The 12753-nt window shown below is 47.1% G+C and overlaps 1 protein-coding gene across 2 annotated transcripts in view; it reads right to left on the reverse strand.

Moving 5' to 3' along the window:
* LOC128697569 (mucin-2-like) overlaps window positions 1-11270 on the reverse strand; it is a 69270-nt gene extending 58000 nt beyond the window's left edge. Inside the window, exon 1 of one of the 2 annotated variants that reach the window (XM_070093893.1) lies at window positions 11027-11270. In XM_070093893.1, coding sequence (XP_069949994.1) covers window positions 11027-11043 — 17 coding nt within the window. In that variant the 5' untranslated portion in view covers window positions 11044-11270. The remainder of the gene's footprint in view (window positions 1-11026) is intronic. The other variant, XM_070093894.1, reaches the window with a different exon arrangement.
* Window positions 11271-12753: the final 1483 nt, after the last annotated feature.

Here is a 12753-nt window from a genome sequence, read left to right on the forward strand (position 1 = left end):
TCAGTTGTAACTTGATAATGGTCCAGGACCCAGCCAAGGATCAGTTGTGACTTGATAATGGTCCAGGACCCAGCCAAGGATCAGTCGTAACTTGATAATGGTCCAGGACCCAGCCAAGGATCAGTTGTGACTTGATAATGGTCCAGGACCCAACCAAGGATCAGTTGTAACTTGATAATGGTCCAGGACCCAGCCAAGGATCAGTCGTAACTTGATAATGGTCCAGGACCCAGCCAAGGATCAGTTGTAACTTGATAATGGTCCAGGACCCAGCCAAGGATCAGTCGTGACTTGATAATGGTCCAGGACCCAGCCAAGGATCAGTTGTGACTTGATAATGGTCCAGGACCCAGCCAAGGATCAGTTGTAACTTGATAATGGTCCAGGACCCAGCCAAGGATCAGTTGTAACTTGATAATGGTCCAGGACCCAGCCAAGGATCAGTTGTAACTTGATAATGGTCCAGGACCCAGCCAAGGATCAGTCGTGACTTGATAATGGCCCAGGACCCAGCCAAGGATCAGTTGTAACTTGATAATGGTCCAGGACCCAGCCAAGGATCAGTCGTAACTTGATAATGGTCCAGGACCCAGCCAAGGATCAGTTGTAACTTGATAATGGTCCAGGACCCAGCCAAGGATCAGTTGTAACTTGATAATGGTCCAGGAACCAGCCAAGGATCAGTCGTGACTTGATAATGGTCCAGGACCCAGCCAAGGATCAGTTGTAACTTGATAATGGTCCAGGACCCAGCCAAGGATCAGTTGTAACTTGATAATGGTCCAGGACCCAGCCAAGGATCAGTTGTGACTTGATAATGGTCCAGGACCCAGCCAAGGATCAGTTGTAACTTGATAATGGTCCAGGACCCAGCCAAGGATCAGTTGTAACTTGATAATGGTCCAGGACCAGGCCAAGGATCAGTTGTAACTTGATAATGGTCCAGGACCCAGCCAAGGATCAGTTGTAACTTGATAATGGTCCAGGACCCAGCCAAGGATCAGTTGTAACTTGATAATGGTCCAGGACCCAGCCAAGGATCAGTTGTGACTTGATAATGGTCCAGGACCCAGCCAAGGATCAGTTGTAACTTGATAATGGTCCAGGACCCAGCCAAGGATCAGTTGTGACTTGATAATGGTCCAGGACCCAGCCAAGGATCAGTTGTAACTTGATAATGGTCCAGGACCCAGCCAAGGATCAGTTGTGACTTGATAATGGTCCAGGACCCAGCCAAGGATCAGTTGTAACTTGATAATGGTCCAGGACCCAGCCAAGGATCAGTCGTAACTTGATAATGGTCCAGGACCCAGCCAAGGATCAGTTGTAACTTGATAATGGTCCAGGACCCAGCCAAGGATCAGTCGTGACTTGATAATGGTCCAGGACCCAGCCAAGGATCAGTTGTGACTTGATAATGGTCCAGGACCCAGCCAAGGATCAGTTGTAACTTGATAATGGTCCAGGACCCAGCCAAGGATCAGTTGTAACTTGATAATGGTCCAGGACCCAGCCAAGGATCAGTTGTAACTTGATAATGGTCCAGGACCCAGCCAAGGATCAGTTGTAACTTGATAATGGTCCAGGACCCAGCCAAGGATCAGTTGTAACTTGATAATGGTCCAGGACCCAGCCAAGGATCAGTTGTAACTTGATAATGGTCCAGGACCCAGCCAAGGATCAGTTGTAACTTGATAATGGCCCAGGACCCAGCCAAGGATCAGTTGTAACTTGATAATGGTCCAGGACCCAGCCAAGGATCAGTTGTAACTTGATAATGGTCCAGGACCCAGCCAAGGATCAGTTGTAACTTGATAATGGCCCAGGACCCAGCCAAGGATCAGTTGTAACTTGATAATGGTCCAGGACCCAGCCAAGGATCAGTTGTAACTTGATAATGGTCCAGGACCCAGCCAAGGATCAGTTGTAACTTGATAATGGTCCAGGACCCAGCCAAGGATCAGTTGTAACTTGATAATGGTCCAGGACCCAGCCAAGGATCAGTTGTAACTTGATAATGGTCCAGGACCCAGCCAAGGATCAGTTGTAACTTGATAATGGTCCAGGACCCAGCCAAGGATCAGTTGTAACTTGATAATGGTCCAGGACCCAGCCAAGGATCAGTTGTAACTTGATAATGGTCCAGGACCCAGCCAAGGATCAGTTGTAACTTGATAATGGTCCAGGACCCAGCCAAGGATCAGTTGTAACTTGATAATGGTCCAGGACCCAGCCAAGGATCAGTTGTAACTTGATAATGGTCCAGGACCCAGCCAAGGATCAGTTGTGACTTGATAATGGTCCAGGACCCAGCCAAGGATCAGTTGTAACTTGATAATGGTCCAGGACCCAGCCAAGGATCAGTTGTGACTTGATAATGGTCCAGGACCCAGCCAAGGATCAGTTGTAACTTGATAATGGTCCAGGACCCAGCCAAGGATCAGTTGTAACTTGATAATGGTCCAGGACCCAGCCAAGGATCAGTTGTAACTTGATAATGGTCCAGGACCCAGCCAAGGATCAGTTGTAACTTGATAATGGTCCAGGACCCAGCCAAGGATCAGTTGTGACTTGATAATGGTCCAGGACCCAGCCAAGGATCAGTTGTAACTTGATAATGGTCCAGGACCCAGCCAAGGATCAGTTGTAACTTGATAATGGTCCAGGACCCAGCCAAGGATCAGTTGTAACTTGATAATGGTCCAGGACCCAGCCAAGGATCAGTTGTAACTTGATAATGGTCCAGGACCCAGCCAAGGATCAGTTGTGACTTGATAATGGTCCAGGACCCAGCCAAGGATCAGTTGTGACTTGATAATGGTCCAGGACCCAGCCAAGGATCAGTTGTGACTTGATAATGGTCCAGGACCCAGCCAAGGATCAGTTGTAACTTGATAATGGTCCAGGACCCAGCCAAGGATCAGTTGTGACTTGATAATGGTCCAGGACCCAGCCAAGGATCAGTTGTAACTTGATAATGGTCCAGGACCCAGCCAAGGATCAGTTGTAACTTGATAATGGTCCAGGACCCAGCCAAGGATCAGTTGTAACTTGATAATGGTCCAGGACCCAGCCAAGGATCAGTTGTAACTTGATAATGGTCCAGGACCCAGCCAAGGATCAGTTGTAACTTGATAATGGTCCAGGACCCAGCCAAGGATCAGTTGTAACTTGATAATGGTCCATGACCCAGCCAAGGATCAGTTGTAACTTGATAATGGTCCAGGACCCAGCCAAGGATCAGTTGTAACTTGATAATGGTCCAGGACCCAGCCAAGGATCAGTTGTAACTTGATAATGGTCCAGGACCCAGCCAAGGATCAGTTGTAACTTGATAATGGTCCAGGACCCAGCCAAGGATCAGTTGTAACTTGATAATGGTCCAGGACCCAGCCAAGGATCAGTTGTAACTTGATAATGGTCCAGGACCCAGCCAAGGATCAGTTGTAACTTGATAATGGTCCAGGACCCAGCCAAGGATCAGTTGTGACTTGATAATGGTCCAGGACCCAGCCAAGGATCAGTTGTAACTTGATAATGGTCCAGGACCCAGCCAAGGATCAGTTGTAACTTGATAATGGCCCAGGACCCAGCCAAGGATCAGTTGTAACTTGATAATGGTCCAGGACCCAGCCAAGGATCAGTTGTAACTTGATAATGGTCCAGGACCCAGCCAAGGATCAGTTGTAACTTGATAATGGTCCAGGACCCAGCCAAGGATCAGTTGTAACTTGATAATGGTCCAGGACCCAGCCAAGGATCAGTTGTAACTTGATAATGGTCCAGGACCCAGCCAAGGATCAGTTGTAACTTGATAATGGTCCAGGACCCAGCCAAGGATCAGTTGTAACTTGATAATGGTCCAGGACCCAGCCAAGGATCAGTTGTAACTTGATAATGGTCCAGGACCCAGCCAAGGATCAGTTGTGACTTGATAATGGTCCAGGACCCAGCCAAGGATCGGTTGTAACTTGATAATGGTCCAGGACCCAGCCAAGGATCAGTTGTAACTTGATAATGGCCCAGGACCCAGCCAAGGATCAGTTGTAACTTGATAATGGTCCAGGACCCAGCCAAGGATCAGTTGTAACTTGATAATGGTCCAGGACCCAGCCAAGGATCAGTTGTAACTTGATAATGGTCCAGGACCCAGCCAAGGATCAGTTGTAACTTGATAATGGTCCAGGACCCAGCCAAGGATCAGTTGTAACTTGATAATGGTCCAGGACCCAGCCAAGGATCAGTTGTAACTTGATAATGGTCCAGGACCCAGCCAAGGATCAGTTGTAACTTGATAATGGTCCAGGACCCAGCCAAGGATCAGTTGTAACTTGATAATGGTCCAGGACCCAGCCAAGGATCAGTTGTAACTTGATAATGGTCCAGGACCCAGCCAAGGATCAGTTGTAACTTGATAATGGTCCAGGACCCAGCCAAGGATCAGTTGTAACTTGATAATGGTCCAGGACCCAGCCAAGGATCAGTTGTAACTTGATAATGGTCCAGGACCCAGCCAAGGATCAGTTGTAACTTGATAATGGTCCAGGACCCAGCCAAGGATCAGTTGTAACTTGATAATGGTCCAGGACCCAGCCAAGGATCAGTTGTAACTTGATAATGGTCCAGGACCCAGCCAAGGATCAGTTGTAACTTGATAATGGTCCAGGACCCAGCCAAGGATCAGTTGTAACTTGATAATGGTCCAGGACCCAGCCAAGGATCAGTTGTAACTTGATAATGGTCCAGGACCCAGCCAAGGATCAGTTGTAACTTGATAATGGTCCAGGACCCAGCCAAGGATCAGTTGTAACTTGATAATGGTCCAGGACCCAGCCAAGGATCAGTTGTAACTTGATAATGGTCCAGGACCCAGCCAAGGATCAGTTGTAACTTGATAATGGTCCAGGACCCAGCCAAGGATCAGTTGTAACTTGATAATGGTCCAGGACCCAGCCAAGGATCAGTTGTAACTTGATAATGGTCCAGGACCCAGCCAAGGATCAGTTGTAACTTGATAATGGTCCAGGACCCAGCCAAGGATCAGTTGTAACTTGATAATGGTCCAGGACCCAGCCAAGGATCAGTTGTAACTTGATAATGGTCCAGGACCCAGCCAAGGATCAGTTGTAACTTGATAATGGTCCAGGACCCAGCCAAGGATCAGTTGTAACTTGATAATGGTCCAGGACCCAGCCAAGGATCAGTTGTAACTTGATAATGGTCCAGGACCCAGCCAAGGATCAGTTGTAACTTGATAATGGTCCAGGACCCAGCCAAGGATCAGTTGTAACTTGATAATGGTCCAGGACCCAGCCAAGGATCAGTTGTAACTTGATAATGGTCCAGGACCCAGCCAAGGATCAGTTGTAACTTGATAATGGTCCAGGACCCAGCCAAGGATCAGTTGTAACTTGATAATGGTCCAGGACCCAGCCAAGGATCAGTCTCGGTATTCTGACTTATTTTTAAACATTTCGAGACTTTATTCATGTAGACCAGAAATATATATATATATATATATATATATATATATATATATATATATATATATATATATATATATATATATATATATATATATATATATATATATACATATGTATATATATTTAGACACCTTTCAGTGTATGGAAATGTGTAATTGTGGTTTTTTGGGTGTTAGGTTTAAAGACTATCGACTGTCAATGTGATTTAACAAGTTGGACCTGTCTAAATTCTATGAATTTGTAGCTGAATTATTTTTCAACTCGTCAAGTTGACTCATAACAAGCAAGTAATGGCTGATTTTGGTATAAACTGCCATAATATATAGATCATGAGATTAAGGACAGAAGGTGGAGAACTCACAAGAAATGATCAGGAGGTATGTGAGGAGCTGAACAGGAGATTTAAGGAAGTTTTTACAGTAGAGACAGGAAGGGCTGTGGAAAGACAGCACAGAAGGGAACATCAAGAGGGAATATACCAACAAGTGTTGGATGACATACGAACAACTGAGGAGGAGGTGAAGAAGCTCTTAAGTGACCTTGATACCTCAAAGGCGATGGGACCGGACAACATCTCCCCATGGGTCCTTAGAGAAGGAGAAGAGATGATGTGCATGCCCCTAACCACAATCTTGAACACATCCCTTGAAACTGGGCAACTACCTGAGAAATGGAAGACAGCTAATGTAGTCCCCATATTTAAGAAAGGAAACAGAAACGAGGCACTAAACTACAGACCTGTGTCTCTGACATGTATTGTGTGCAAAGTCATGGAGAAGATTATCAGGAGGAGAGTGGTCGAACACCTGGAAAGGAACAAGATTATAAATGAAAACCAGCATGGGTTCATGGAAGGCAAATCCTGTATCACAAACCTCCTGGAATTTTATGACAAGGTAACGGAAGTAAGACACGAGAGAGAGGGGTGGGTAGATTGCGTTTTCCTAGACTGCAGGAAGGCCTATGACACAGTTCCCCACAAGAGATTAGTGCAGAAGCTGGAGGATCAGGCGCATGTAAAAGGGAGGGCACTGCAATTGATAAGGGAAATCCTGACAGGGAGGCAGCAACGAGTCATGGTACGTGAAGAGGTATCACAGTGGGCGCCTGTTACGAGCGGGGTCCCACAGGGGTCAGTTCTAGGACCAGTGCTATTTTTGATATATGTGAACGACATGATGGAAGGAATAGACTCTGAAGTGTCCCTGTTCGCAGATGACGTGAAGTTGATGAGAAGAATTAAATCGGACGAGGATGAGGCAGAACTGCAAAGAGACCTGGACAGGCTGGACATGTGGTCCAGTAACTGGCTTCTCGAATTGAATCCAGCCAAATGCAAAGTCATGAAGATTGGGGAGGGGCAAAGAAGACCGCAGACAGAGTATAGGCTAGGTGGACAAAGACTACAGACCTCACTCAGGGAGAAAGACCTTGGGATGACCATAACACCGAGCACATCACCGGAGGCACACATCAACCAAATAACTGCTGCAGCATACGGGCGCCTGGCAAATCTGAGAATAGCGTTCCGATACCTTAATAAGGAATCGTTCAAGACACTGTACACTGTGTATGTTAGGCCCATACTGGAGTATGCAGCACCAGTCTGGAACCCACACCTGGTCAAGCACGTCAAGAAGTTAGAGAAAGTACAAAGGTTTGCAACAAGGCTAGTCCCAGAGCTCAAGGGAATGTCGTACGAGGAAAGGTTAAGGGAAATCGGACTGACGACACTGGAGGACAGAAGGGTCAGGGGAGACATGATAACGACATACAAGATACTGCGGGGAATAGACAAGGTGGACAGAGATAGTATGTTCCAGAGAGGGGACACAGGGACAAGGGGTCACAACTGGAAGCTGAAGACTCAGACGAGTCACAGGGACGTTAGGAAGTATTTCTTCAGTCATAGAGTTGTCAGCAAGTGGAATAGCCTAGCAAGTGAAGTAGTGGAGGCAGGAACCATACATAGTTTTAAGAAGAGGTATGACAAAGCTCAGGAAGCAGAGAGAGAGAGGACCCAGTAGCGATCAGTGAAGAGGCGGGGCCAGGAGCTGAGTCTCGACCCCTGCAACCACAATTAGGTGAGTACAATTAGGTGAGTACACACACCACAAGGAGATCGAATATGAGAACTTGGAGCCACATGGGGGCCAAGATACATGGAGGGCTAAGATGATGGAGGTGGTACTGGAAAGCTTCATGTACCAACAAGTAAGGGACACTACAAGAGAGAGAGAGGAGAGGATGAACCAGCAAGACTGGACTTAGTATCACCTTGAGTAGTGCAGATATTGAGGACATCACATATGAAAGACCCCTTGGGGCCAGCGATCATGTGGTTTTAAGCTTCGAATACACAGTAGAGCTACAAGTGGAGGGGGAAGCAGGAAGGCCAGGACGAATGAAGCCAAACTACAAGAAAGGGGACTACACGAGAATGAGGAACTTCCTGAACGGGGTTCAGTGGGACAGAGAACTGGCAGGGAAGCCAGTTAATGAGATGATGGAATATGTAGCAACAATGTGCAAGGAGGCTGAGGAGAGGTTTGTACCCAAGGGTAACAGGAATAATGAAAAAGCCAGGATGAGCCCATGGTTCACCCAAAGGTGCAGGGAGGCAAAAACCAAGTGTGCTAGGGAATGGAAGAAATATAGAAGGCAAAGGACCCAGGAGAATAAGGAGAGCAGTCGTAGAGCCAGAAACGAATATGCACAGATAAGAAGGGAGGCCCAAAGACAATATGAAAATGACATAGCAGTGAAAGCCAAATCTCACCCGAAACTGTTATACAGCCACATCAGGAGGAAAAAAACAGTCAAGGACCAGGTAATCAGGCTAAGGAAGGAAGGAGGAGAGACAACAAGAAATGACCGTGAAGTATGTGAGGAACTCAACAAGAGATTCAAAGAAGTGTTCACAGAGGAGACAGAAGGGGCTCCAGAAAGACGGAGAGGTGGGGCACACCACCAAGTGCTGGACACAGTGCAGACAATCGAGGAAGAAGTGAAGAGGCTTCTGAGTGAGCTAGATACCTCAAAGGCAATGGGGCCAGATAACATCTCCCCATGGGTATTGAGAGAGGGAGCAGAGGTGCTATGTGTACCCCTGACAACAATATTCAATACATCTATTGAAACAGGGAGATTGCCTGAGGCATGGAAGACAGCAAATGTAGTCCCAATCTTTAAAAAAGGAGACAGACATGAAGCATTAAACTACAGACCAGTGTCACTGACATGTATAGTATGCAAAATCATGGAGAAGATTATCAGGAGAAGAGTGGTGGAACACGTAGAAAGGAATGATCTCATCAACAGCAGCCAACATGGTTTCAGGGACAGGAAATCCTGTGTTACAAACCTACTGGAGTTCTATGACATGGTGACAGCAGTAAGACAAGAGAGAGAGGGGTGGGTGGATTGCATATTCTTGGACTGAAAGAAGGCATTTGACACAGTTCCACACAAGAAATTAGTGCAAAAACTGGAGGACCAAGCAGGGATAACAGGGAAGGCACTACAATGGATCAGAGAATACTTGTCAGGAAGACAGCAGCGAGTCATGGTACGTGGCGAGGTGTCAGAGTGGGCACCTGTGACCAGTGGGGTCCCACAGGGGTCAGTCCTAGGACCAGTGCTGTTTCTGGTAATTGTGAACGACATGACGGAAGGAATAGACTCTGAGGTGTCCCTGTTTGCAGATGACGTGAAGTTGATGAGAAGAATTCACTCGATCGAAGACCAGGCAGAACTACAAAGGGATCTGGACAGGCTGCAGACCTGGTCCAGCAACTGGCTCCTGGAGTTCAATCCCACCAAGTGCAAAGTCATGAAGATTGGGGAAGGGCAAAGAAGACCGCAGACGGAGTACAGTCTAGGGGGCCAGAGACTACAAACCTCACTCAAGGAAAAAGATCTTGGGGTGAGTATAACACCAGGCACATCTCCTGAAGCGCACATCAACCAAATAACTGCTGCAGCATATGGGCGCCTAGCAAACCTCAGAACAGCATTCCGACATCTTAATAAGGAATCGTTCAGGACCCTGTACACCGTGTACGTTAGGCCCATATTGGAGTATGCGGCACCAGTTTGGAACCCACACCTAGCCAAGCACGTAAAGAAACTAGAGAAAGTGCAAAGGTTTGCAACAAGACTAGTCCCAGAGCTAAGAGGTATGTCCTACGAGGAGAGGTTAAGATAAATCAACCTGACGACACTGGAGGACAGGAGAGATAGGGGGGGACATGATAACGACATACAAAATACTGAGAGGAATTAACAAGGTGGACAAAGACAGGATGTTCCAGAGACTGGACACAGTAACAAGGGGACACAGTTGGAAGCTGAAGACACAGATGAATCACAGGGACGTTAGGAAGTATTTCTTCAGCCACAGAGTAGTCAGTAAGTGGAATAGTTTAGGAAGCGATGTAGTGGAGGCAGGATCCATACATAGCTTTAAGCAGAGGTATGATAAAGCTCACAGTTCAGGGAGAGTGACCTAGTAGCGACCAGTGAAGAGGTGGGGCCAGTGTTATTACTGTTCTTGTAGGTAAACAGCGGTTTAGTGCCGATGAAGGTAGCGTAGGTAGCAATGATACGGCCGTGGACTAGTTTGGCTTTAATTGGGTAGGAGTGAGCACACAACGGGCAGTGTGAGGGAGTGACCGCAAGCCAGTCCGTGGAGGGGGAGCACTTGTGTCTGTCAAGTTGGTCGGCCTAGGAGTGAGAGAGGGTGGGCTGTGCCTCCCACTGACCTAGGTGAGCCTACAGAGGGCAGCACCTGAATGCCGCGAAATATGAACTAGTCAGAGCAGACGGCTAGGCTGTGTGCTCTGACAGTACAGGCTGTCTACACCAGGAGCTCGGACTCGACCCCTGCAACCTCAACTAGGTGAGTACAACTAGGTGAGGACACACACACACACACACACACACACACACACACACACACACACACACACACACACACACACACACACACACACACACACACACACACACACACACACACACACACACACACACACACACACACACACACACACACACACACACACACACACACACACACACACACACACAGGAGCCAGGAGCTCGGACTCGACCCCCGCAACCTCAACTAGGTGAGTACACACACACACACACACACACACACACACACACACACAACACACACACACACACACACACACACACACACACACACACACACACACACACACACACACACACACACACACACACACACACACACACACACGTGGTAATAAACATGTAATACAGAACACAGCAGTAGGCCTACTAAAAGGTCTTGCTCTGGCATGCATTTCCACCCATATTTACCTGATCTATTTATAAAGTTACCCAAAGAGCTTGTTTCAGTGACACTATTTAGCAGTATGGTCCAATCATTTACAACTCTATTGTCAAAACACTCCTTTGGTACATTCATTCTAAACTTGATTCCATTACCATGAGTCTGTTTTGGGATGTATAATTAACACTCAAATTACGTAGAAAACTATACTCACAACTTCATGATTAACATTATAAGTGTCTCCACTTGCACAAGAGATCTAGCACATGTTACACTGTCCTCACTAGTGTCTTGCGCTGGGATGGAGTGGCACAGTGCCTATGTTATATATGGCGCAGGATACAGCACACCCCCTTCCAGCGCCGCGTCTAGTCGGCTTCTGCTTCCCACTGAGATTATGGTGTCCGCCTCAGGACGCTCACCCTCCCCTTCTCTCACTCCCCACAGTCCCTCAACATGCCGCTGCCAACCTCTTTCACAACAGCTACGCCATCACCAGGGGAAAGTGGATTAGATTCAAACCCGTCCGACGATGATTGGTGAAAGTTGGAGGGTTCCAGACCTACCCTAGCGGGCTGGTGGAGCCACCTCGCCAGACCCAACACAGCTGCCTGGGCATGTGAAAGTTACTTATAACCCAGATGGAATTTTTAGGTACTTGCTTGTATAGTAAGCTATTAATAAGTTTAGATCTTGGCGTTAAGAAATTGAGACTAAGGGCCTGAGGGAAGGGCCATCGACCCTTCCTGAGAGGGAAAGTCAGCTCCAACAAAACCATGGTTGATCTACCGTGTTTACATAATGACGGTGAATTTGAACAGACACACCCAAGACTTCTCAAGGTTATCAAAGACTTAGAGAAACTTATCTTTTGTTAAGGAAAAGACAGAGCCATTTTCTTGAGAAGGTCACAGTGTAGGGCAGGATCCAGGTTTGTGCAAGAAAGGTCGGAGGGAGAATTAAAAACCCATAACAATAACAGTTCACCTTGACTCCACAACACATTATGTAAGTTTTTATCTAGGCTTCACACACAACTTTTACAAATGTTTTGTGTAGTAAATTATGTGTTTAGAGGTTTTTTTTGAGAATGTCTTTGTGGTGCTGGCCGCCGGATGAATGTGTATTTGGCTTGACCTGCCTGTCTGCCAGCGACCCGCTGCTTCCTGCTGACATAATGTCGCCCCTCGAAGCCCACACACACTAATGCCAACTTCTAACCCTTAATGGAAGTGCCTTGATGCTGGTGAGAGGCTTTTCATCCAGGAAAGTTTTCCTGTTCTCCCATTTCCTGGATCGAACCTCATTGTCTCCCATTACTCGCGTGCTGTAATGACCCCTTCGAGTTTAGTGCCAACATCAACAATGGCCACGGCAAGTACAGACTTGGGTAAGTACAAGTACCTCAACGAACAAATGTTTTTCGTTAAGATATGATTGTCTTCCTAGTGAGCCAAGAGACAGGAGGCAGGAGCCAGAAAGGCAGGTGGCAGGAGGCAGGTAGCAGGAGGCAGGTAGCAGGAGGCAGGTGGCAGGAGCCAGGAAGGCAGGTAGCAGGAGGCAGGTGGCAGACTGACCAACCAAGCCCACTGGGAAATTCAATGTCTGGAAATGGCACAAACAAAGACCAAAGTCCTGTTTACACTTGTGTTAACTCTTACACTGCCTCCAAAACTCTCTCTCTACATTTCCCAGTATATCATTATTACTTCCGTATTATTTTTTTTAACCTCTTGTCAATTCATTTTACTTTCATTCTTTTTGCCATCCTTACTGTTTCACGTTGCTTTTTCTCTATTTTTGGTTTCCCCCTCAGTCGTACTTTTCCAAACCCTCTCCCCCGGTCCTTCCACTACTTTCCCTTGCTTCAACACACCCCCAGAGACCTTCCTGATGGTTAAGTTATACCACAGTTATTACAGTCAGTGTCTTGGTTATGAG

Source organism: Cherax quadricarinatus, chromosome 44 (assembly GCF_038502225.1).
Source record: "Cherax quadricarinatus isolate ZL_2023a chromosome 44, ASM3850222v1, whole genome shotgun sequence".
Taxonomy (NCBI): Eukaryota; Metazoa; Arthropoda; class Malacostraca; order Decapoda; family Parastacidae; genus Cherax; species Cherax quadricarinatus.